Source organism: Gigantopelta aegis, chromosome 3, assembly GCF_016097555.1.
Source record: "Gigantopelta aegis isolate Gae_Host chromosome 3, Gae_host_genome, whole genome shotgun sequence".
NCBI lineage: Eukaryota > Metazoa > Mollusca > Gastropoda > Neomphalida > Peltospiridae > Gigantopelta > Gigantopelta aegis.
This window is the reverse complement of record NC_054701.1, coordinates 71,908,973-71,936,918: the sequence shown is the minus strand read 5'-3', so window position 1 is coordinate 71,936,918 and position 27,946 is coordinate 71,908,973. Positions and strand designations below refer to the sequence as shown.

The window sequence follows — 27,946 nt, the reverse complement described above, 5'->3', positions numbered from 1 at the left end:
TTTCCTATTGTTTTTGATAATGCAACGACAGAAGGCTGATTGCGAAAGAAATACACTCCTTTAATTGCCCAATCCATTCGGAAATTTTATAAAAACATATTACGCAATGACCCATCTCAAGCTGCAGTTCTAAGAATCCAATAGGTGAAGGTCACGTGCTCATCGACGCATTTTACACAACTTTGATCAAAAACAAGTAGAATCCATTTCAAGTATGGCCGACGCTGTAGTATTTCAGCCTGGTACGGTGGCAGTACCTGCTACCCTTGTTGAGTTATCCATGTCTTGTCGGTAAACTGTTTATTTCTAATGCATTTTAGAACAGAAATTCTAAAACAATGTTTCATTAGAGCTGCCACTGAAGGACAGTGTCATTTAAACATAATTTCGTCTGCTCTTTCGTGCAATTGACAACTTCCGGGTTACGGATAGAACTTAAAGATTCATGATTGTTGATTTTTAGACATTACCTGCATGATAATATTAATGAACATATTTGCAATAAACCCAGAATGTTTGTTGTTTTTAAAGTTGGAAGGACTTTCCTTTGGCACTGTCACTAACCCTAACCCTAACTATTTATGATAAGTATTAAAATGTTATAATGTTCTTTATACATGACAGTGCCAAAGGAAAGTCCTACCCCTAATGGCCCTATAGATTTTAAAAAGTAAAGTAAAGTTTGTTTTATTTAACGACGCCACTAGAGCACATTGATTTTTTATCTTATCATCGGCTATTGGACGTCAAACATGGTCATTATGACACTGTTTTTAGAGGAAACCCGCTGTCGCCACATAGGCTACTCTTTTACGACAGGCAGCAAGGGATCTTTTATTTGCGCTTCCCACAGGCAGGATAGTACAAACCATGGCCTTTGTTGAACCAGTTATGGATCACTAGTCGTTGCAAGTGGTTACACCTACCCATTGAGCCTTGCGGAGCACTCACTCAGGGTTTGGAATCGGTATCTGGATTAAAAATCCCATGCCTCGACTGGGATCCGAACCCAGTACCTACCAGCCTGTAGACCGATAGCCTAACCACGACACCACCGAAGCCGGTACCTACAGAGTTTAAACACTATCTTGGACCTATCGAATTCCGTCCCATTAACAGGAAAACGCTAATGCGCATGTTCAATCCAACAACCAGATAAATTTAACAACATCATTGTTTACCATGTCTAATACAAAGTAAAATAATAATAAAATAAAAAGTTTTAATTATCCTTGAGTAACTGTGAACCGGCCTATTAACAGGAACTGGTTTCTGCACACGCGCATTGTAATGCACGATACATTTGATGAAATAACGTTTTACCATGTGCACTTTATTGTCAAAATCAAGCAACGAATGTTAATATCCATGCCATTTTCTGTTGTGAAGAGAATTAATGTATGTCGTAGTCTAAGACTATAGTAATTAATTATAATGTTGACATTCTTCAGCTACTCCCGTAAACCAGGCTATTGTTTTTCAAGAGTGACGCATGTCACGTGACGTCACCAAAACTCTGACTTTGACAAGACTTTGACAAAGACAGCGGTGTGAAACTGTTGTTTAGGTTTGTTTAATATTACATGCCATTTAGTATAGTGCGCACAGTGCAAAATGACGGTCGTGTATACATTTCCCTATGTATAAAAATATTTTGAATGTCTACTTGTCTTTTCCTCATTTGTGCACTTTGTTTTTGGGAAGGTTTTCTTAATTTAACTGGTTTATAGGGTAGCCCGGTTCACATTTTTTCACAATACTTACTTTTGTTATCAACAAATGTAAAATTCCCACCAGGAAGTGAATATTTATAATGTTTTTAACACCATCGAAATCTGTTGCATGTGAATGTCAGAAATGCGGAATGTATGGAAGACCACATCCAGCATAAAATTGAGGGAACAACAACACAACTGATTGTCAGCGAAGAAAATGTAAATGAATATGAACATGTTTTTGGTGAACTTTGGTTGTGGATCAGCACAACTTTGTTTGAGATTGGAAAGTTCCCCTTGCTTTTTTATTCTTTAGAGTTTGTTTTAGAATTTGATTTATTTTGCATGCTTTGTATACAGTCATGCCACTCTTAACAGCTTTTCAAGTAGACAATAAATATTCATAAATATAGAGAGAAAAAAATTCTTGTGCTAACAAGTTTTATACATGGCTGAAAAAAGAAGAATAGCTTTCTTCTACAAACATTAAAAAAATCTACTAATGTTGTTTCTCAATAACAGCTGTGGATCTGACACAAATTGCCTTCCATACATCACCCCTCACTTTAAGAGTGACAGTCATGTGACATGTAACCAAATATAGACAAAACTTATCCAGACGACAGTCATTAACGATCTGTCAAATCTAGTCTCTTCATTTATAAAGGTTTTAATATAGTATAACCTTTAGATATGGTTCCTGTATGCAATAATAGAATTACCGGTACTGTACAAGGGAGAATTTATTTTGTTTACCTTTTTCCACCCTGATTTTCTATTTTGATCAATGGGAGACAGAATTCAATAGTTTAGGATATATGGTCGACAATAGTAACTTTTTGGCATATTTTTCACCATTAAGGTCGACAACAGTCACTTTTCGGACCCATGTTTTGACTTCGTACACAATAAATAAAACATATCCAACAATAATGTTTTGATATATATTTGACAAAAGGTTCTTTTTATTTCTTTCATCTTTTAAAACTTAGACATAATATTTTGTGCAGCATTATGAAAAATAAACACATACCGACCTGTAAACAGCATTGTCTGCTTGTTATAGAAATTTGACAGGGGTCAAGGTTAGTAGACCAGATTTTATTTTAATGTGGCAAAGCATTATAATAATATATGTTATAGCTAATTTTGAATTTGAAAGACGTATGACATCAGTAGGCCCTATTCCAATGACATCACTTTGCATCTCCTGACAATAACCATAAACTATGCACATTACGTTTCCGTTTTCTTGATATTTTTTCGTTTGAACATTACTAATGCACCTCAGTGTGTTTGTAGAAAATCTTGTGATTAAAAGTGTATGTACCTTTTACGAAATATGGATTTCAAGTGAAATTACGGTAAGATATGTTATATTTATTGTGTATGAAGCCAAAACAAGGGTGCAAAAAGTGACTGTTGTCAACCTTAGAGCCGTTTTTGATCACTGAAATCATACTTTACTTGCATTTTATCAGTTTCCGTACGTCCAAAATGTTTCTGGTTATCCTGGTGTTTTTAATATCACAAAATGCATTTTTCATGTTTTAAAAATGCACGTGTATGAGAAGTAACAGTTATGGAGATAATTTGGCGAGTCCAGTTTTAGTCTATTTTTAAGGGTATTTTACCATTTTAACGTCACAGACTCTTGTTTCACTCTGTTGTAAGTTTATCCAAATGTTTACTTTACCTCTTTAAACTGAAAACCTCTCTTAAACAGAACACTGGACGGATACTTCATTTCCATTGTTTATATAGTGTAAATTGTACTACCTCTAAAAACTAGACGATCAGACCATTATCATCCATTATGGCACCACTAATTGCTTCGTATATTATCACTTCACCGTCTTCAGTTGGATTACCATCTGGTGCATTATGCATATGTATGCTTTTATTAGCCATTAGAGATCAGTGTTCGAGATTAAAATTTTGGGGCAGTATCCCAGTTGGATACTAACATTTCAAAATCTGGTATCCCACCTGAGAATTTAGTATTATATGGTATCCCGGTGGGATACTGGGTTCTTGAAGTCTGGTATCCAAAATTAAATTCTGGTATTCCCGGGATATCGGGATACCGTTAATCTCGAACACTGGAGATGTCGTCACTGTTACATGTGATTGAGTATGGTTGGCAAATATTAATTAAGTAATTAAATATCAATTGACAGCTTTGATATCTGTCACATATCATGTTTCATCAGCAAACCAGGTTTACTTTAAAGAACAATTGTTTGAATTTGTTTTTGTTTTAAATTATTTATTTAGCAAAATAAAGAAAAAGCGAAAGTAATGTTTCTGAATTGAAGAGATGTCGGTGACAATGACAGTGAATTTTATTCTCATAAACTGCATGATTACAATGTAGAGAAGAATTAACTAGACACCTACACACCAGACCTGTCAACCTTTAGTCAAGAGAAAGCAGGAGGTGTGTGTTGAAAAAGCAGGATATATATGCAGATAAAACTGCACACTGTCAGTTTAGTTTTTCATTGCCATATTTTCTTTCAACATGGAACATCCAGCTAAACGTCACTGTATTGAACTATCACTCGAATATACACAAGTCAAAATCTTGAAAGTATATAAGCAAATGTTAAAATATCTTAACTAAAAGGTTGTTTCTTAGAAAATTATCTGTTGGATACATTTCAAGACATATATAAGGCTGATTACAAACAAAACACTGGTGGAAACAAAGAATACAACAAAAACTTTTGTGCCATTGCAAATCTCTGAAAAGCAGACACCTCTGGAAACCGGACAATTTACTTGGTGCCATGGATGTCCAGTTTTGAGGGGTTTCACTGTTTTAAAACAGCAGGATGACCAGAAACACTTTGAATATACAAAAATGGAAAACTAAACTATAAAATACAAGTAATGTCTAATTTCAATTATCTAAAACAGCTTTAATTGTGAAAAATATGACAGTGTTTAAAAACTAGGGTCCATTTCTTTAATGACTGTTATGTATGATAGTGAGACACTTGAAAGTTACATAATTAACACCGTCAAATTACTTCTTATCTCAACAAGTTCATACATTTATGAGAATGCTTGGGGCACTGGGTCAGTTTTTATGGGAAGGTCAGCTTGGACTTACTGTGTTACGAAAACAAAGGTAGAGCATTGACTGCTGAAGAACAAAAATAAAGGTATAATTCCAAGGTTTGTTTTTTAATTTCAGAAAACTGATTGATGCAGACGTCTTCTCAAAATCTGACCCTAGTAAGTTTATGAATCATATTTTTAGTCCCCTACCGGTCCAATCGGTGGGGACTAAGTTTTAACTGAAGGAATGATATTTACATTTCAAAGTAAATTTTAATACATAAGTGGTATGAAGCTTCCTTTTTGCAAAATTGAAATTGCACCTTTAAAAAAGGTTTAATTATATTTTCATATACATGTACTACCTTTGTTTGACACTCAATAACTGATGTAAATTTTTGTGCTGGAGTATCATTAAACTTTCATTGTTTAACTACACATTTGATAATAATTATTAGTTGTATTTATTAAGCATTTAAATTTAAATCTTTGCTTTTATTTTCAGTGTGTGTTTTAAATGTATATGAGCGTGGAGGATGGAGAGAGGTAATTATTATAATTCTTTGACATGTTGATTTCTTCATCTTGATCAAGAAATTCACGTGAATATCTGGGGGTTTTTAATATACTACATGAAAAAGTGAAATTGGCACATGTTAAACAACATGTTCATTACTAAATGATACATGTAACAGTGGGACCCTGAGGAAGGCAGATTGATGTCTGTCAATACCTTGGGCAGTTATTGTAACAGAAGTAATGAACATATTATCTATTTTTGATTTTATCTTTAGGCTGGCTGTGATTATTGTTTCTTTTATTGTTAAGCTTATCAAGTATGCAGTGATAGCGATGCATTTATTAATATTTATGTTATATGAACAATATAAATTACCAAGTGGAATTGGATACATTTGTATTTATCTTTATGACTGACAATTAATCGCTGGAAATTGTATATAAATGTTAAGAAATATTTGCTTCTTATGAGTTTTGTTTATAGACAAGTAAATATTACTTTAAATTTTACATATCTTAAATCTGACATTTGGAGAAATGGATATTAGTAAATTCTTCTCTTTCCTTTCGTAGTTTGGAAGAACGGAGATAATATGGAATAATCTCAACCCAGACTTTGTGAAGAAGTTTGTAATGCATTATTACTTTGAACAGTCACAGAAACTGATGTTTGAAATGTGAGTTACTATTAGGAATAATGTTTTCTCCCATGCCTAGCAACGCAGGACAGATCCATTACATGACTTCAGCACATACAGAATAAATATGTCTTACATGGGCTATCACATGATTGTGTTTAACTTGGCGGAGTATGATGTCATTTCTCTTGAATAAAACTAACAACTTATTTGGACAAGTAAAAATATTGATGGACAAGTAGATTTATAGTGGTACCTGTCCGGTGGACTAGTGAAAAATTCAGCTTATTTGTATCACTGCAGGGCAAATTAGTAAGTTAAAGTTAGAGCTCATTGATTTATTACTGGTAACCATCGGCTACTGGATGTCAAACATTTGGTAATTCCAACATATATAGTCTTCAAGAGGAAACCTGCTACATTTTTCCCTTTTGAGCAAGGGTTTTTTATGTGCACCTTCCTACAGACAGGACAACACATGCCACGGGCTTTGATATACCAGTCATGGTGCACTGACTGGAATGTTAAAAAGCCAAATGGGCTCACTGACAGGAATAAATCCTTGATGGACTGCGCATCAGGCAAGCACTTTACCACTGGGATATTTCCCAGCCCTCCCGGGAAAGTGTACAAGCCTTTATGTAGAGGTCTGTTGCATTAACCAGTAGGTTAGATAATTAATAGCCACTGACTAAACAATGTGCTGGGGTATCAAACAAACATTCCTTTTCTTTGTAACAGGCTTTTTTTCTTCTTTTTCTTCCAGATATGATGTAGATTCTAACAGTGCTGATTTATCTAAGCATGTGAGTAGTTATTTTATTCATTACAAAACATATGCAAATAATATTCAGACATGGCAGAGCAGGGGGGACTGGGAAGATCTAGTGCCCCCCCCCCCCCCCCACCCCCCCCCCCCCCCCCCCCCCCCCCCCCCCCCCAATAATTCTGAATTAAAAATATTGGTAGTAAATCTTAAGGCAAAGATGAATTTTACTTGTAGAATGCAGGAAATTGCATTTCAGGACATCTAGTTTTCAAAATTTTAGTGGGGAGTATGCCAGTCATGGTGCACTGGCTGGAACAAGAAATAACCCAATTGGTTATGCGTCCTCGATCAGCCCTCCCCCTTTCCCCCCAATGTCGACTTGCTTCCGCTGTACCTGATATTGTTGTGTATTAGTCAATTTCATGTATAAACCAATTTCTTAGTTTTACCCTAAATTTCTAGGGAACAAAATGTATTGATCTCATGTTAACCATTGTCCAATGACATACATACACAAGTCCGTTTATTTTGGTGAACTGATCAAATTGCAAAATTCCACAAATGCTATATTATTAACATGTATATTGTAAGAATTTCAGTAAAACTGCCAATAATACTGTCTTATTTGTCTTAAGTTGAATCTTTTCACAAAGGGTCTTGTGATTATTTTCAGGATTTTCTTGGTCGAATGGAATGCACTTTGGGGGAGATTGTGTCAGCTAACAAACTAGTCAGGAACCTACGGTAAGCGGCCCAGAACGAGCATTAGTTTCTACTCCAGGCTTCAATACCCGAAATGTGCAATATTTGTGGCAGTGTTCTAGATATATACAGAATTCCTTTTTTTTCAATAGTCATATGGTTTTATCTGTATTGGTCTCAAATGAGCGGGATGTAGCCCAGTGGTAAAGCACTCAATTGATGTGCAGTCATTCTGGGATCGATCCCCGTCGGTGAGCCTATTGGGCTATTTCTAGTTCCAACCAGAAAATTAATTTCAAGCCTTGGTTTTGGTAGAATTTGTAAAACTTTACAGAAATACATAATTGTTTTTTTATTAATCAGTAGTTGTGAATTTGGTACATCCAGAAGTAATACTAATAGTTATCATAATATTTAAAATGTTACTTTTTTCCAAACCCCCCCCCCCTCCCCCCCAAACCAACAAATGAGGGTCTTTGTATGTTAATCTACATAAAAGTGTGCCTCTAATGATGCAGTATAATTATTATGTTAGTGATACAATGTATATTTAGCATATTTTAGTTTCATAACAATACAGTGCAAATCACATTCAAGAGGGAACTTATCAAATGGGCTGATGTACACAGAGTTCTGGATTAGACAGGTATGACCCAAATTACTATCACTGGATGAGATTTTGAATTCTACACAAATCCATATTACACTGGTTTGGACAGAGTCCACAGTACATTCTCAAAGATACAAATCAAACATATGGTTAAAAATGTTACTTTGTTAGTAAGAAACAAACAACATTATACTGACTATGTCTTAAATACACACACCTATATACATGTATATATATAGATACACAAAATGTAACTTATGACAAGCATGCTCTAATAGCTTCCACAGACCGTCGTAATAATGAGTCGCAAACAAAGTTATTATTTTTGTTTTTATTATAGTGGACCGAAAAAGAAGTGTGGCACAATAACAGGTATGTATATTTTATTTAAATATATACTAAATATATATCTTTTATAATTTGAAAATGTAACATAATGACACTGCTGTGGTTGATGTATACATGTTGCTTGTTTAGCAAATTTATTTTTGCTACTTACAATTTTTATTTTTTTTAATCATGGAGTTACGGAATTTTCAATATTTTACTTGAAAACATCCTTTTACTTACAATAAATGTATTGATACGTTTTTTAAATAATGCATTTGTATCAAATCAGAAATTGTTATGGTACATAACTGTTTCATCAGAGTACAAAATATTTTGGTATTAAAACCATTTAAAGTTTAGGTCAGAATCATATTCATTAATAATTATATTCGGAAAGAGTTATTGTGAACTTTCATTCACATATCGCTAGGTGTCAAGAGTAAAGTGAGGGCAATAGGGTTCAGTTTCCCCCCATCCCACTGGCCAAGACCAGATATTGCAAAGAGCAAACTAATATAATAAATTGGATAGACAAGCTTACTGTTCATTACAGTAGTACATTTTGAACCAGCCACTAACCCCTGCTCTCTCCCAGAAATATTTGTTTTGGTTGCCCATACCGTTCTATTACCCAAGTTTATGAAATTAATACAGTGACTGTTGCTCTTAATTTTACAATTAAGTTATTGCCTGTAATCCACACTTTATTGCAGAGTTTGATATATTTTGTTTTTAGGATTCAACTGGAATCTAAAATTATATCATGTAGATATTTTGAGATTTCTTCTAATAATGTTAAATCATATTTTATTCCAGTGGGAGCAGAAGAACTGAGCAGTTGTAAAGTAAGTAACCACAGTCTCTTCTTACTTTTTAATGTTTTCCCTAATGTAGATAGAAAGGTCACTATGACCTCTTCATTGCATACCTTCAGCTCCTTGATGTGTACTTCTGCTGCTAATAACCTAATGTCTTAATTAATTGCAACTGACTCTATCATCATTACAACTGACGACTCTTTGGTTTAATTGGTTTTCCATGCACTAACAGAATTGTTTCAAAATTGGAATTAATATGTTAACTGGTGAGTGTATATTATAAAATGCCAAATTTTTTGGCAGAGACTATATATATTGTGGGCTTTGTGATCAAGTCTTATTGACTAATTATTCACAGACTAGTTTATAAAATGACATGGTGTATGTTACACCGGCCTCGGTGATGTCATGGTACCTGACGGTAGGTACCCAATTTGTGTCCGGTACTGGCTCCCACCCAGAGTGAGTTTTAACAACTCAGTGAGTAAAACCACTACACCCTCTTGTAACAGCTAACCCACTGTCTTGGACAGACAGCCTAGACAGCTACGGTATGTGCCCAGGACAGCGTGCTTGCACCTTAATTTGATATAAGCACGAAAAAATAAGTTGAAATGAAAACATTAAAAATGCTATTTTGTTTTTGGGGAATTGGATATGAATGCACGGTCGGTCTAGGATCGATCCCCATCAGTGGACCCATTGGGCTATTTCTCATTCCAGCCAGTGCTCCACAACTGGTGTAACAAAGGCCATGGTATGTACTATCCTGTCTGGGGGATGGTGCATATAAAATATCCCTTGCTGCTAATCGAATAGAGTAGCCTTTGAAGTGGCAACAGCGGGTTTTCTCTATCAATATCTGTGTGGTCCTTAACCATAAGACTGATGCCAAATAACCGTAATTAAAATGTGTTGAGTACGTGTTGAGTACATTTCCTTCCTTTAATTTGGATATGGGTATTTTTAAGAATATCATTCCTGAGTCATATATGAGGCCTCTGATAATTGAAACTTTGCAAAAATTATTTCAGATTATCCTTTGCTTTTATTGTTATGCAAATATATATTTGTTCAAATGGAGGTGTATTGAAAGATTATTCATTGGTTCATTTTGGTTAGTTTCTTCATTTCTTTAATACATAGAGGATACTCCTCGAGTGTCTTGTGATATTATAATTTATCAGCACGAGTTGATGAAAGTATGAAATCCAAAGCTTGCTGAGGATTTTTATACTTTCATCAACGAGTGCTGATAAATTATATCACAAGACACGAGAGGAGTATTCTTTTTATCATCTAATGGTTGGTTTAGCGCTGAAACATACACAGTGACGTAACAAAAGAAGCGATATCTCCAAGGAGAATATCGCAGGAGGTATCGCAAATTATAGTGTCAGCGATATCCCCTACAAAAGCCTTTAATGGATGATAAATGATTATATGTTGCTTTTATCACAAGTATTATAGTGGTATTTTACACTTTAGGGTGTAAGTACTGTATTGTTTTGATATATATATATATTGTTTGTTTTTAAGGAACAATGTACAATGCAATTTTGTGCTCACAAGCTGGACAAGAAGGATTTCTTTGGAAAATCGGATCCGTTTCTCACATTTAGCCGTTCAAATGAAGATGGCAGGTACAGTAATTTTAGTGATTGAAAATGAGGATTGTTTAATGACAAGAAATTAAGCAAATAAGGACAACCTATATAGCAGAACATCCATTTATAAAAATTTGTCACTCACTTCACTTTTCTTCTGGCTCTCCTATTTCTTAATTCTTCTCTTGACTTGATGTAAAACGTCGCTCATTGGTAGATCATTTACCTGATGTGTGATATGTCTTACGATTAATCTCCCTTGGTGGACCCAATCCATGTGTTCAAAACTGCGTTTTGTGAATGGCTGAGAACGCATTCTCGTCACACCACCAAGCAAAGTAGTGTGCGATTTGTGTAGAAAAATTAAAAGGAAAGGAATAAACATTTTTTTATATAAAAACATTTAAAAATCAATATTTGTCAAATAGTCTTTTAAATAATCGTAGTCACTAGCTTGGATCATTATCGTAGCAGCATCATGAATCATGAATGCGAAATGACAAACATCAAAACATTTTTTAAAAAGTTTTTGATCACATCAGTGAAACCCCCCACAAATTATGTGTGTTAAACATAATGGAATAAATAATTTAAAAAAGTATATCACTGAGTATTAGCCGACTTTTTAAGCTTCTAAATACCATCATTAGAAGAGTGGTCGGCCAATACACAGAGTCAATAAAAAATGTCTAAAAAAATGCAACAAAATAATGGTATGTTCGGAAATAGGATACTAACAAAAATTTGTCGGTCAATCTAGGCTTCAAAACTTTACCGTTGCGTTATTTAATCAGTATTTGTATTAAGTCCCATACCAGTATTCATTTGATTGTTTGATACACACAATAAAAGTTATATTTTATTTGAGAAATGAAATGAAATTTATTTTATTTTTAATCATGTCAACAATTTCCGGTGAATGCCACTGACAAGTTGTACCAGTATTTGGCACCAAATGTGTTACATGATTCGAACGGGCAAAAAGTCTTTTTATTACTGCTGATATTTTGTCCTCAATTGCAGATTTAATTGGTCAGAACTGATAATTTTTACTTATCATCATTGCTGATTCTGCATTTTATTAGAGTTATCACACTTATGACCAATTTTCATTAAATTTTGGACCAGTTCAGTCTTTTGAAAATCAAAATGCACATCATTTGATTGACATAGACAAATAAACATGTGCAAAAACAGCGCCAATAAACGGATAGGAATTTGTTCCAATAATAGAAACAGACAGGTGCTTTGGACCGACAAGAATGACAAAAGTGGAAAAAACGTTTTTAAAAATATTTCAGAGATCGAGAATCGGTCTCAGACCAGGAAAAAATTGCTTTTTCCCACCCCTGCTTACAAGTATTATTTTCATTATACTCTAATAAATAATTAAGAGTAACTATGTTTTAATTTCCAGTTACACAGTTGTACACAGGACAGAAGTGATCAAGAGAACTTTAAACCCAACATGGAAACCTTTCATCCTATCTATCAGAACTCTTTGCAATGGTGATTATGACAGGTTAGTGTCAATGATCTAATCTCAGTATACAAAGAAATGTTTTATTTAACGACGCACTCAACACATTTTTTTTACGGTTATATGGCGTCAGACATATGGTTAAGGACCACACAGATTTTGAGAGGAAACCCGCTGTCGCCACTACATGGGCTACTCTTCCGATTAGCAGCAAGGGATCTTTTATTTGCGCTTCCCACAGGCAGGATAGCACAAACCATGGCCTTTGTTGAACCAGTTATGGATCACTGGTCGGTGCAAGTGGTTTACACCTACCCATTGAGTCTTGCAGAGCACTCACTCAGGGTTTGGAGTTGGTATCTGGTTTAAAAATCCCATGCCTCGACTGGGATCCGAACCCAGTACCTACCAGCCTGTAGACCGATGGCCTGCCACGACGCCACCGAGGCCGGTAAATCTCAGTATACATTAGTTAATTCACTTTACAAGATAGGGGTGCAAGGTGTAGCCCAGTGGTAAAACGTTCACTTGATGCGCGATCAGTTTGGGATCAATCCCCGTCAGTGGGCCCATTGCGCTATTTCTCGCTCCAGCCAGTGCACCATGACTGGTACATCAAAGGTCGTGGTATGTGCTATCCTGTCTATGAGATGGTGCATATAAAAGATCCCTTGCTGCTAATCGAAAAGAGTAGCCCATAAAGTGGTGACGGTGGGTTTCCTCTCTCTATATCTGTGTGTTCCGTAACCATATGCCCGACGCCATATAACCGTAAATTAAATGTGTTGAGTATGTCGTTAAATAAAACATTTCCTTCTTCTTCTTCTTTACAAGACAGGAATAAAATGATCTTGTGGAGAAAAGTTGTGAGGAGCCTGGCGATAGTTAGGCCAGTTTTATAGCTGTCATCTGTTACTAATTTTAGTCATCTACCAGTTCAATCAGAGGAGCTAATAGGTTTCATCTCCGTCCTTCTGTCTGCCTGTCTGTCTGTCTGTCCAACATATAGCTTTATCATGCACTGTAACAGATCAAGTTTGACATGTATGGCAATTGACCTCTTTTTGAAAGAGTTATGTCTCTTGAACTTAGGAGACTTCTTTCTTCCACAATGCCTCAAGATATTGAGTGAACATTTTTGTATAGCATTATCATGTACTGTTACAGATCAAGTTTGACTTTCATAGCAGTTTGCTGATTTTTCACAGATTTATGACTCCTGATTTTGAGAGATTAGAAAATAATTTGGGCCCAATAAGGGACATGTATTGCTTTAGCAGTACTCTAAGAATGCTCATGTTACCCGGAGAGTTAAGTTTCGTGTTGTAGGCAATATTATGGATAAAAAGGGTACTTCACATGGGCAGGAATGGGTTAGGGACAGACCTGTCAACCTTTAGTCAAGAGAAAGCAGGAGGTGTGTGTTGAAAAAGCAGGAGATTTTGTCAAAAAGTAGGAGATTTTTTAAATTCACACAATTTAAGCCAATTATTACAATAAGGTTTTTTTTTTTTAAAGTTTAAATATTATTATGATTTAATACATATTTAATTTTTTTTTTTTTTTTTTTAACCAAAAATGTTAATAAAGAACATGAACAAGAAATAAACAAATTAATTAGTACATTTACAGTATTACACTTACAGCTTACAGGTTGTGTTACATTATCATTTGTGGTTAGTGTACCTAAGTACCAAAGACAAATTTATATAAATCTTATAAATTAATATTCAGTTTTTACTATAATGAGGAATGGTGGTGTGGTACTTATTTAAAATCATTATAATGATGCAATAAACATTGTATTTTCATTAATCATAAGTAAAACCTCATTACGGACATCGTGTGAAATATACCGTGTTTATACCCATTTCCGTGAGTAACTTTGTCAATGTCAAACACATTATTTAATTGTACAAAAATAATTTCTTGAAGTGTACCCTTATAACCAACATTTTACTGCACAAACATACAAAATTAACTGACACAAGTATGTTTATACAGCCAATTGGTCTTTTCGTTGTCTTGCTGTGACAAATGATTTTAACATGCAGCGTGTGTATCGCTGTCAACTCGGAGTCTGGCAGTTCAGATTCGTCATAGTTGCATTATGTAATCCAGTGGGAAGACATTTTACAATTCAGAGGTGTTATTAGAACTAAATTGGATAGTTTTTTTTATATAGCAACACTGAATGTCAATACACAGCCTGTTGAATTAGTGGCAACACGCTTCGTAGCCATTACGATGACAACAAACATTATAATAACATGTCATTTTATAAACTCCATGTGCTTTTTTAACAATATAAATAGGCTATCCCACAATTCTCACTTTGGCAAAGGTTAAACAGTCGGGACAATTCAGCCTGTTACATTCTCAGAAACCGAAAGTAGTCGACATTTTCCGAATGAGAAAAAAAGGTAGAGTTACTTCCCTTATGTTATTTTAACAAAAGAAGATCGATTTTTGCTTATGCTTACAAAAATGTCATTTAACAGGAGAAATTGTCTCCCGCATAGGTGATAAGGAGATTTGTTCAAATACCGGGAGATTCCCGTGGAATCCAGGAGGGTTGTCAGGTCTGGTTAGGGAATTGCTGTCTTAAGTTTACTAAAGACTAAATGCATTGGCAATTCATAATGTCAGTAACTATGCATTATCTTTGACTAGACATACATAAATTGGCCATGTCAAATTGGGGCATTTTTGTGGCCCAACACCTCAGTGGTACAGGAAGCATATTTTGCATTAGCGTATCTGATTATCCATCCTTCCATGCACATCCACATCTATCCACATCCTTTTATCCATTCATCCATGCATAACCATCCATTTATCAAACTGTCCACCTACCCATCCATCCATCCATCCACTTCATATATCCATGTGTATGTCCATCTATCTGATTGCACAGAAGTGGATACATAAGTAGCACAAGGACATATTTCTATGTATCTCAGCTTTAGCATTTATATTACATATATATATGTTCTTTCAGGTGTATAAAGATTGAGTGTTACGACTGGGATGCTGATGGAGGGTGAGATATTGAAATCATATTTGGAAGATATTTGTGAACTATAATTAAAATTAATTATTCATCCACATTAGAGTAAATAATAAAGTGTCATTTCATTTCAGGTACTGAAACATTTTTATGATAAATTAAACTGCAATATAATGTGTATCAATTACAGTACAGTATTATATATATCAAATACAGTGAAATATATTTAATAGTGCAAAATTATACACAGGTCTTCTAGATTATGGTAGCCTCACTCCCGTGGCTAGTGATATTCAATGTTGGGCTAGTAAATAACTACCGTAATATTACTATGCCCGGCAGCTAGTGAAAAAAAGGTTGTCAAATGCTATTTTGTAAATATGAATATCCTTTCCCTACCCCAAACCTCCAATCTTAGTGTGTTTAAGCTCTATCTCCCTCTTTAGGTGACCTATCTCATTATTACTATTAGTAAAATTGTATTTACTTTAAAGGGACATTCCTGAGTTTGCTGCAATTTTTAAGATGTTATCGACTAACAGACTTTTTAACGATTGTAATTACATATGTAAAATATCTTTTTCTGCGTAATATATTAGTGGCTGTATATTAAACGTGTTTCTGATCGTTCTAATATTTGTACTAGGTTAAATTTCATTTTATTTCCTAAAATAAAAAAAATTGTACGTACGAAATTATTTGAAAACAAAATCCAGTTTAGTCTTCTTACAAATATTAAGATGACCAGAAACACATTGAATATACAGATAATGATATTCTGAACAAGAAAATATATTTAATATGTAAGTTTAATCGTAGAACTATTTTATTAGTCGGAAACATCTTACAATGTAGCAAAGTCAGTAGCCCTTTAAAGTAAAGTAGGGCTAGTGGATTTTTAATCATGGCTAGTAAATGTTTTAAATTACTGATCCCATGGCTAGTGGATTTTATAAAAATTCTAGAAGCCCTGTTATACATATCGATTACAATACAATATTATATATATAGTTTATAATGCATTATTATAATAATTAGATTTAAGATCAATAATTTAAATCTATAAACTATGAGCATTTCTAGCTTTAAATGTATCACTTTATTTGCATTTATTTGTGACACTTGATCTGTTTTTGTATTGTTCGTCAAATTCTGGATAATTTATTTCATGCTATTTATTTTACTACAGTCATGATTTCATTGGTGAATTTACCACCACAATGAGAGAATTGTCCAGAGGTCCAAGTGATCGAAACAAATACGAGGTTTGTCTTTTCATTAAATTGCAGTAAACAGGATTTTTTTTAAACAACCCATAAATTGTTTTATTTTAAATTTCCTGTGTTAAAAAAACAACAAACAAAAAACCCACTAAAACATTTTCCAACAGACAACTGCAAGTAATGGATGGTTTGTGATGACATGTATGTCACAACTGTTGACTCTTGGTTGTTTTGGGGGATTTTTTATCCATGGATCACACTTACAACTATTACAGGGCACAAGTTAAATGCACATTCATCAATTATTTATTAGCTATTGAATGTCAAACATTTGACAGTTCCGACACATAGTCATCAGAGCTTAATTTTCTATATAGCAACAAAGGATTTTTATTCGCAGTTTCCCAAAGACAGGAGAGCACATATCATGGCCTTCATTTGACCAGTTGTCTAGTAGTGGTTAGAATGGGGAAAACCCAACCTGAGGATGCACCAAATAAAGATTATGGTTATTACGAGAACTGAAGCAGACAGAGTAGTGTCGAGATGCAGACTCCCTTGTTGCTAAATGGCCCACTTGGTACTTTACCGGGGGCAGGACGTAGCCCAGTGGTAAAGCATTCGCTTGATGCACGGTTGGTCTAGGATCGATCCCGGTCGGTGGACCCATTGGGCTATTTCTCGTTCCAGCCAGTGCTGCACAACTGGTGTAACAAAGGCCGTGGTATGTACTATCCTGTCTGTGGGATGGAGCATATAAAAGATCCCTTGCTGCTAATCGAAAAGAGTAGTCCATGAAGCAGCGACAGCGGGTTTCCTCTCTCAATACCTGTGTGGTCCTTAACCATATGTCTGATGCCATATAACCGTAAATAAAATGTGTTGAGTGCGTCGTTAAATAAAAAATTTCCTTCCTTCCTTTGGTACTATACCAGGCTTTGTTTCACTTTGGTACTTTACCAGGCTTTGTTTCACTTTGGTACTTTACCAGGCTTTGTTTCACTTTGGTACTTTACCAGGCTTTGTTTCACTTTGGTACTTTACCAGGCTTTGTTTCACTTTACTTCATTTCTTTAATATTTGTTTAATTTTGATCTTTCAGTGTATTAGTGCCAAAAAGCGAGCAAAGAAAGGCAACAAGTATCAAAATTCAGGAGTTGTAAGTTCATTTGTTTTATCTTATAGATTTTATATATATTAAGTAAGATGTTTTGAAAAACGAATAGGTGATCATATTGTTTAAATATTAATATAATTGGTTTTTTTCATTTTAGAATATGATTTAAAGCTAACAAACCTTGTATCTCACCTTCATAAATATTAACTATTTCTCGTTTTGATGATGTCCATAAACATAATTATTTACTTGTAAATTTACAGATCAGTCATATAGATGGACCATAGTGGTCATTTTGAATTCATTATCTATTTTACTTTTATGTTCATTAAGGTTACACCACTGAGGAACTAATTGTACCAGACATACATTTGCCCATTGAGTTGTAGCTTTTCAAAGCTCAATTATTTGTTTTTAGTAAATTGTAAATCTATGCATGTGTATTAATTATCAAAGAAATATTTTAAAAAGCCAATGACTAAATGACTTACATAAGCATTTTGTCTTCTAGGTGGAGCTGATGTCATGTAGAATAGAAAAAGTATACACTTTTCTGGATTACATTAGAGGAGGGTAAGTGACTTATAAACATCATCGTACTGGAAATCTTATTTAGGGTTAACTGTGTTGTGTTTACAATTTGCAGACATTAATGCTGGTTTTACTGTTGCATATCAACCCCTGCAATTGTCCACGGCAATCGGCAATGCCGTGGAGTTTTTCATTCTCTACGGCACTTTTTTTGGTGTGGACTATATTAGATTTTGTTTCCACTTCTTTCTTTTTTTGCCATGGACATTTTCTTAATTGCATATTGAGTTTTACTGGTGTGGTATATACTGTCCTGTTTATAAGAAAATTAATATAAAAGATCCCTTGTTGCATTTTGGGTAGGAGTAGTATGTATTTGCAACAGTGGATTGCCTTTCTTTCTTGTATGTTAAGAAGACTCCAAAATTAAACTTATGTTCCTTCCTTCTTGATACTTAAAGCGACATTCCTGAGTTTGCTGCAATTAAACTAAATTCCAAATAGAAAGATGTATTTATTTTTAAAATTGCCAGTGTGACAAATTTAATGAACATTGGGAGAAATGGTTGAATCTTTTTGCTTGAAAATCGGATAATTAATTGATACTACTTTCTTCAATCTCATAACTGCACATTTTGTTAACCTAAAGGAAAATCTGGTCTTGCTTGGATATACAAAAACTTCAGTAGAACCAGAAAACCAATCTTAATCTACAATACGAGTAAATAATACATGCTTCTTCCTCTCTTTTTTAGTTTCTGTTTATCTTTCCTCTTTTTTTTCCCATTCATTTCATCTGTCCATTCTCTCTCCCCTGTCCCCCTCAGATCAAAACCATTATTGTATTCATATTTATGTATTGTTTTTAAACAAATTCAAATGTATGTATCTAGAAGGTATGAATATATAAATGTATTTTTGTAAGACAATGATTTAAGGCTCCCCAACCTTGACACTGTCAACTGATCTGGAGGCAATAAAGTCATTAAAAAAGAAAAAGAAAAAAAAGAGTGCTACAATTTTTAAGATGTTATCGACTAACAGACACGTTTTAACGATTGTAATTACATATCAAATATATATTTCTGCATAAAATATTAGTGGCTATATATTAAATGTGTTTCTGATCGTTCTAATATTTGTACTATGTTTAAATTTCATTTTATTTCTTAAATTTTTTTTTTTTCGTACATACAAAATTATTTGGAAGACAAAATCCTGTTTGGGCTTACAAATATTAAAACAACCAGAAACACATTGAATATACAGACATTGATATTCTAAACAAAAAAATATATACTTAATATGTAAGTTTAATCAGAGAAATATTGTATTAGTCTGAAACATCTTATAATGCAGCAAACTCAGGAATGTCCCTTTAATACATTGTTGACGTTTTCTGTTTTGCAGCACTCGGTTGCACTGTACATTTGCAGTAGATTTTACTGCTTCAAATGGTGACCCTAAATCTGCCACCTCTTTGCACTTCATCAGCCCATATAAACCCAACGCTTATGCTTCAGCCATTCAAGGAGTGGGGCAGATCATTCAAGATTATGACACGTAAGTATAGATAACTATCTAAATGTTTTGTCCATATATGTACTTCACCGTGATTTGATTGGTTTAAACAGTGCTTATGTTTTTCCATTCATATTTAAGAAATAATAAAACCATGTTTCTTGGTTCACACTATGACCTGCTACAGAGATCAAAATTGGTCGAATGTCCTGCCGATATTAGATCTGTTAAGCTACAGATCCTGCCAGTCTGAAACAAAACCTGCCAAACGAAACATTTTTGACTCAAACTAATGTGTGAATATTAACGTACGATAATTGCAGGTCCAACGGGACGAAAGGCAAAAAAAAATCAACTAGTTCGTGTTGATGTTGACTGGCAAAAAACTGTTGTGATGGCAGTATTTCAATCCCAGCTGCTGCTGGCATGAAATGAAGGAATATTAACTGTGATCATGCCTTAGCCAAGTAAATTGTTCATGGCCAAATATATATATATTTTCTCAGTCTGTAAAGTTTCTGTCTATTATTCTACGCAAATATTAATTCTAGTACATCCAAATAGCCTAAACTGTTAAAGACTGAATATTTTTGTTTGTATTTTATAAGATCATGGTTTTCCTGTATATAACACTGTGTTATTAATTTTGAGTTAATTTTATTATTCTTACAATAACAGAGACAAGATGTTTCCTGCTCTAGGGTTCGGAGCTCGTCTTCCCCCAGATGGTGTGGTGTCACACGAATTTGCCTTGGTGAGTATCTCCAGTGGAATTCATTAGGCAAGAAATGAAATTTTTACACACAGCTCTAAACTACCATATACAGCATTTTCATAGTGTGATTTTCAGTAAAAATTATGACTTATTCAGTTGGAAGTATTTCAAAACTTTACGGCAATTTCTTAGACATGAGGTACAGTGCTCCCCTGATGCGCGATCGATCTAGGATTGATTCTCATCGGTGGGCTCATTGGGCTATTTCTCGTTCTAGCCAGTGCTCCACAACAGGTAACAAAGGTCGTGGTATGTACTATCTTGTCTGTGGGATGGTTCGTATAAATTATCCCTTGCTGTTAATCGAAGAGAGTAGCCCATGAAGTGGCGACAACGGGTTTCCTCTTTCAATATCTGTGTGGTCCGATGCCATATAACTGTAAATACAATGTGTTGAGTGCGTGGTTAAATAAAACATTTCCTTCCTTCTTAGACGTGAGAGGGGCAGTTGTTCATCACTCAAAATTAAAACCCACCGGAAAAAAATTCCTTTTTGTTCAAATTGCCTTTGCTGTCTACTCTATATTAAAGTGCTCTGATTCTTTTTATTACACCCCTAATTATTTCACATTCATCTTTAGACCACTAGAAAATTATATTGACCATATATTTATTACGACTCTATCAAGCTACTTTCTATTATTATTTTGGGCTAGTGTTGCATGTAAAATGATAGGAAATATGAATTAGTAAATGCACTACATGCAGCATACAATGTCAGTTTGCGCGATGTCTGGCAAAATATCTAGTCTGCAATATCCTCAAGGTTAAGGACATGAATAATCATGGTTGGATATTTTGCATATTATTATCTAACATAGCAAGTAAATTATCATGCATGTTTATACATTATTGTGTAATTTATGAAACACGATTGAGAATTGAATTCTGTCCTTTCAAATATTTCTCGCCCATCACACATTCATCAAATAATGTCTGATGTCATTTCTATTGTTTATCTATGTTATACCCATTTCAGAATGGCAATCCTACCAACCCATACAATGCTGGTATCCAAGGTGTGTTAGATGCTTATCACAGGACTCTTAACTCTGTACAGCTGTATGGACCGACTAATTTCGCTCCAGTTGTTAATCATGTTGCAAGGTAAAACTACTTTAAAATTCACCTGTTATCAAATCTGTTTCTTGCATGTTTCTGTGTCTTACATGCAGGTACGAAAACGTTTGACATTATTTACATGTTATAGGGAAAGCACAAATATCACTTTATGAATGTTTCTAAAGGCTTTAAAATATATTTGATGTCACATTGTAAGTACAGAAATGTATATTCCAATACTATTACTATTTGTGGTAAAAATTCAATACATTTTTGTCCATTACAGAAATATTATGGGTAGGGTACATTAGTCTAACAGAGGGTTTAAACTGCAACCTCAAAACTATTATAAATTTGGCAAATCGAGTAAGAAAGTGTATTGCCAAATTCAAGTTTTAATTAGTTAAACAGCCAAAATGACAATAAATGTACAAAGATTTACTCAATTTTCAAATTAGGTTTTTTGGCAAAGTAATAACTAAAAGAATGATATTTGCAGATTTAGTTTTAATTTGCAGTTGATAATTTGGCCAACAGCAGCTTAAATACTGGAACACCAGACTCCCCATTACTAGAACACATTTCGTAAAAACATATCGTAAACATCTAAAAAGATTTATATTTATTATCATTTTTATTAGTAACATAATATTATTGGCAGTTAAAGTGAAATGTGTTTATGTGACTACATATCATAGCTTTCTTACAGAATTGTCTGCCATTTATGTCGAATGATTTATGTTTTCTCTGTTCTGTGCATAACTAACAAGCCTTCAATGCTTTGCCATTCTAGTTACAAAATGTTTGACAATAATAATAAAAATTCAGATTTGCAACTGCTGCTCGAGATGGCAATGACTACTTCATACTGCTGATAATCACCGATGGAATTATTACTGATATGCCACAGACAACAGAAGCCATTGTTAATGTAAGTTAAAAATGCATTTTGTGTTGATAGTCAAATCTTTTACAGAGCTTACACTTGAAAAACAAAATTGGTTTTAGCCAATATGTAAATATGTAGAGTACCGGGTAATCCTTAAAAATTATTAAAAAGTTGTTAATTTTAACAAACATTTATTAGCCATGTTGTTTTAAAAATATATATAAATAGGCTAATTTGGCTTTATGGGCAGGGTGAGCCCTGCTTTTAATATGTGTCATTTTAGGAATTTTTAACTTTCATTAGTTTGAGTAATGTAGAGTATGGGAAGACAGACTAGTTTTAAATTACTAAGGTCAATGACAGTCACTTTTCGCACCCTTGTTTTGGATTTGTACACAGTAAATAAAACATATCCAATGGTGATTTACTGATATGATATATTTGACAAAAGGTACTTTTTATTTCTTTCATCTTTTGAAACTTAAAATTAATATTTTGTCCAGAATTACGAAAAAGTTTAAAAATACCATCCTGTAAACAGCGTTGTCTGCTTGTTATAGACATTTGGCAGGTGTCAAGGTTAGTAGACCAGTTTTTATTTTAATGTGGCAAAAGCATTGTAATAATATAGCTAATTTTTAATTTGAATGACGTCAGTATTCCAATGACGGCACTTTGAATCTCCTTACAATCACCATACACTTGGGTACATGACGTTTCCGTTTTAAGAATGCTGTTGCTATTGAACATTACTAATGCACCTGAATGTGTTTGAAGAAAGTCTGGTGATTAAAAAATTGTACCTTTTACGAAATATGGATTTCAAGTGAAATTATGGTAAGATATGCTATATTTATTGTGTACAAACCCAAAACAAAGGTGCGAAAAGTGACTGTCGTCGACCGTAACACTTTTTTTTAACTTGCAAAGATGTGTTTTGTTTTTCATAATTTGTTTTTTATTTTATTCCTTTTCCAACAATTATTTTACACCAACATTACACAGGTAAAATTGTTTACAGAAGCACGGATGGGACATATGTGTCTTTGTTTTGCAGGCTGCAAGTCTGCCAATGTCAATCATCATTATAGGAGTTGGAGATGCGGACTTTGGTGGTAAGCATGTTTTTATTTTATTTTTATCACAGCTGGATTTGGCTCAGTGGTAGAGTATCCAAATGAAATCCAGGAGGTTATAGGATCAATTCTTACTAGTGAATTCCTTGGTCTTTTTCCAGTGCAGCAACTAGTATTCCAGGCCTGGTGCTTATTAAAATACCTCAAGAGTTCTAGTAGAGTCTGAGACTTTAACATCATGGCAACACCATGCAAATTACATGCATATGAGGCTTATAGTCAAGTTTAGAAGCTACAGTTTTATAAGCACAATCCCTGTGGTCTTTGTATGTGTAATGGACAGTGCATATAAATGACCTCTTGCTACTGATAAATAAAATCTAGTATTAGTTGCAATGGGCAGTTCAATCAAACATTAGTTTCATGGGATAAAGCATTGTTCATAATTGCTTTGTTGCCTGAGGTCATCTCTTGCACAAGATCTGAAATCTTGATGAAAAGCCAGCAAAAAGACTTCATTTAATTTGAATTATTCAATGTTTATTGAATATAGACACAGTGTATGTTAGTTTCCTCATTAGCCATTTTATAACGCGAGGATTATCATTAACTTTTAAGTTCACAGCTTTTTTCCTTTAGGTTTGTGTATGTTATGCAGTATTACCGATTATTGTTTTCATTATTTTCAGCAATGGAAGTGTTGGATGGTGATGATGTTCGACTTTCCTCCAGGGGCAAAGTGGCAGAGCGAGATATTGTTCAGGTCTGTGGTTTTAAGTTATATATAATCAAAATTACAAACTTAGTTTGAAATCATAACTCTTATTTGCCATTGGATTTGAAATATCAAACGACATAGCCTGTTGACTTACCACATGATCAATATATGCTGCCCACTGTTACATCTTCCTGAGTCACTACTGGCATGTTTTGCTGCCTGGTGGAATCCCCTTAGATCAATCCAAATTTAAATCATTGTCTCTCCACCATCATGCTAATAATTAATACTATTTTGTTCTGCAGCAGAAATAAAGAAAGGAAGATTCCTTTTATAATTATATGATTTTCAGATACATTTAATACATGTACTTGCTTTATTTGCTGTAAAGAAGATTACTTTTATAATTATATGATTTTCAGATATGTTTAATACTTGCTTTATTTGCTGTAACGAAGATTACTTTTATAATTATATGATTTTCAGATATGTTTAATACTTGCTTTATTTGCTGTAACGAAGATTACTTTTATAATTATATGATTTTCAGATACGTTTAATACTTGCTTTATTTGCTGTAAAGAAGATTACTTTTATAATTATATGATTTTCAGATACGTTTAATACATGTACTTGCTTTATTTGCTGTAAAGAAGATTACTTTTATAATTATATGATGCAGGGTTCGACTAATCGACTAGCCCTTAGACCAGGCTAGGGCAGGACGTAGCCCAGTGGTAAAGCGTTTGCTTGATGCGTGGTCGGTCTGGAATCAATCCCCGTCGGTGGACCCATTGGGCTATTTCTCGCTCTAGCCAGTGCACCACGACTGGTATATCAAATGCCGTGATATGTGTTATCCTGTCTGTGGGATGGTGCATATAAAAGATCCCTTGCTGCTAATCGAAAAGAGTAGCCCATGAAGTGGTGACAGCAGGTTTCCTCTCTCATTATCTTGTATGGTCCTTAACCATATGTCCGATGCCATATAACCGTAAATAAAATGTGTTGAGTGCATCGTTAAATAAAATATTTCCTTGCTTCTTCCTTTTTAGACCAGGCTAGCGAAAGTTTGGTCTGGACTAATGGAAATTATATACTGTATTACATAGGGCACTAGTCAAAGTTTATATGCGGGCTAGTGACTTTCTCAAACATTTGTCAAACACTGTATGATGTTCAGATATATTTTAAGGTGACGGACCCTAGTTTTTAAACACTACAACATATTTTTCACTGTTTGAGCCATTTTTGAAAATTGAAATCAGATGTTACTTAGATTTTATTGTTTAGATTACTCATTTTCGTACATTCAAAATGTTTTTGGTCATCTTGGTGTTTCTAATACCATGAAATGCATTTTGTTCATAGTTTTAAAAATGCACATACCTCTAGTCTAATTTTAGATGGTATTTCTCTGTTAAAACATCACAGACTCTTGGTTCACTCTATTGTAAATTTAACCAAACTTAAGTGTTCATTTTCACGAGTTGAAGCTTAATACACTTGCCTTAAGAGAATTTACAAAATAATTTTATGGTCTATTAATTTTTTCCAGTTCGTGCCAATGCGTGATTTCATGGGTCGAGTAGGAGAGAATCCTGCCTCGATACAAGCTCGACTAGCCCAAGAAGTCCTGGAGGAGATTCCAAACCAGTTTCTGTCTTACATGCAGAAACACAACGTCAAACCCAAACCCCCATTACAAAGACAGCTAACGATTTCCTCAGTTCAGTCTCTTCCATCTTCTGAACAGTAACAGCATTCCAGGCTGGTCAGAATAAGCTGACTACTGGCAAAATGTCATCAACTATTGTGACATCAGCCAGCTACTTGTGACTGTATAGTGTTCTGACGTTCTTACATTTAATAACATTGTCATCAAGTCATAACATTTATGGCTACAGACTTGTAAGAATTACAACTTGCCTAAGCTGTTTAAGAGTTATGTCCCCCCAAATAGTCAGGTAATGTATTTCATTTTGCATAACATGTAAATGATGTTTTAACTTTAAAGTGCAATTGAAGAATGGGTGATTCTAAGCTAGACTGCTTGTTGGAAGGGCGAGCAAATCTATCATTTGTACATTTTTTCAGAAGCCTATACATACTTAGGATGAACCCCCTCCTACTTAATGAACTTACTATACTAGTTAACATTTCAGGAAATTGTATGGATTGTGTTGATTATCCTCATACATTTATTTTCAGAGTTTTACTATATGATACATGTTCACAAAGTTGTTCCCATTTACCTTTAACAGTTTGTTATACATTTACTATATATGTGCATGTAATATTATATTTTTAGTGGCACTTGTTCATTTTTATCTTTACAAAAAAAATGTATATACATAATTATCACATGTATTTAGTATTATTTGCACAGATCTGAGAATGTCTTTCTTCCATGTAATTTATTTTCTAAAGTATATTTTAATGTACTTTTGTTGCAGCATGTTATATTAAATTATGTGCATCAGAAAACCACACTCTTGATTGTAGATTCGTATCTCAACGCTGTTACAGATGCATCCCTCTTCTGAATACAAAATCCTGCTTATGCTAGCACTTAGCTAAATGTTTTAACTTTTATAAGCAGCATTTATAAACATTACCGATATAATTATTGTATTTTAAGGTTGTACACCACCATTAACGTTTGCAAGCGTTTCAGTACAATTATGTCCGAATATATTGTGTGAAAAATACAATATCGATCAGGCTATGTCATTCCTGGTTTTAGGGAATGCTCTTCCTTGACCACTACCGTGCAAAAACTCAACATACGTTCACCATGAAGGTTTTCACTTAGTAACCCAAATGCAATAGGCTATAGCATTCCTGGTTTTAGGAAATGCTCTTCCTTGACCGCTACCGTGCAAAAACTCAACATAGGTTCACCATGAAGGTTTTCACTTAGTAACCCAAATGCAATAGGCTATAGCATTTCTGGTTTTAGGGAATGCTCTTCCTTGACCGCTACCGTGCAAAAACTCAACATACGTTCACCATGAAGGTTTTCACTTAGTAACCCAAATGCAATAGGCTATAGCATTCCTGGTTTTAGGGAATGCTCTTCCTTGACCACTACCGTGCAAAAACTCAACATACGTTCACCATGAAGGTTTTCACTTAGTAACCCAAATGCAATAGGCTATAGCATTCCTGGTTTTAGGGAATGCTCTTCCTTGACCACTACCGTGCAAAAACTCAACATACGTTCACCATGAAGGTTTTCACTTAGTAACCCAAATGCAATAGGCTATAGCATTCGGGTTACTAACTGAAAATATCCATGGTCCATAGCACCTCCTTATTTTGTTGTAGTATGCCACTTGTACAGTTGTTATCGTTTAGTACTAAAAATAACAAGTAACTTCAAAACCAGTGGGTTATTTAAATACTACAAAGGTCAACCTACTTGTAATCATCAACGAAAGATTTGAAGAGCCAGTATTTTATATTATTTTTTTAATGCAAAACTGTTTCGTCAACCTAGACTATATTAAGCTGCTACATCTGACAGGACAAGTGGTGGTGTGGTGTCTTAATGAATATTCTTTTCCCTTCATTTATTATTATTATTTTTAATTCTTACCAAACCCACCTACAACATACATTCAATTTATTGTTCACGGGGATTTTTCATAAATATTTGTAATGGAAGTAATTGCAGTAAAAAAAGTTACATTATCATTATAAACTGATTGCGAGTGTGTTCTGTATTGTGATTGGTTAATTACATTCTTTTTCCGGGATCAAATGAA

At 34.1% G+C, this 27,946-nt stretch overlaps 1 protein-coding gene across 1 annotated transcript; it reads left to right on the top strand.

Moving 5' to 3' along the window:
* The first annotated feature begins 68 nt into the window (after positions 1-68).
* LOC121369034 (copine-8-like) lies at positions 69-27,946 on the top strand. Its single transcript, XM_041493846.1, has 21 exons — positions 69-291; positions 4,918-4,958; positions 5,287-5,327; positions 5,874-5,977; positions 6,705-6,744; positions 7,381-7,451; positions 8,360-8,391; positions 9,166-9,194; positions 10,707-10,810; positions 12,192-12,296; positions 15,256-15,297; positions 16,454-16,529; positions 17,590-17,646; positions 18,116-18,177; positions 19,546-19,698; positions 20,335-20,410; positions 21,411-21,538; positions 22,322-22,424; positions 23,440-23,497; positions 24,148-24,221; positions 25,735-27,946. Exons 1-21 carry the CDS (start codon positions 215-217, stop codon positions 25,933-25,935), a joined length of 1,674 nt encoding a protein of 557 aa, XP_041349780.1. The 5' UTR covers positions 69-214; the 3' UTR covers positions 25,936-27,946.

Coding starts and splice junctions, on each gene's coding strand:
- LOC121369034 (XM_041493846.1), top strand. CDS start 215: ATGGCCGACGCTGTAGTATTTCAGCCTGGTACGGTGGCAGTACCTGCT. Junction 4,959..5,286: donor CTTCTCAAAATCTGACCCTA/GTAAGTTTATGA, acceptor TTTTATTTTCAG/TGTGTGTTTTAAATGTATAT. Junction 16,530..17,589: donor GTGATCGAAACAAATACGAG/GTTTGTCTTTTC, acceptor TTGATCTTTCAG/TGTATTAGTGCCAAAAAGCG.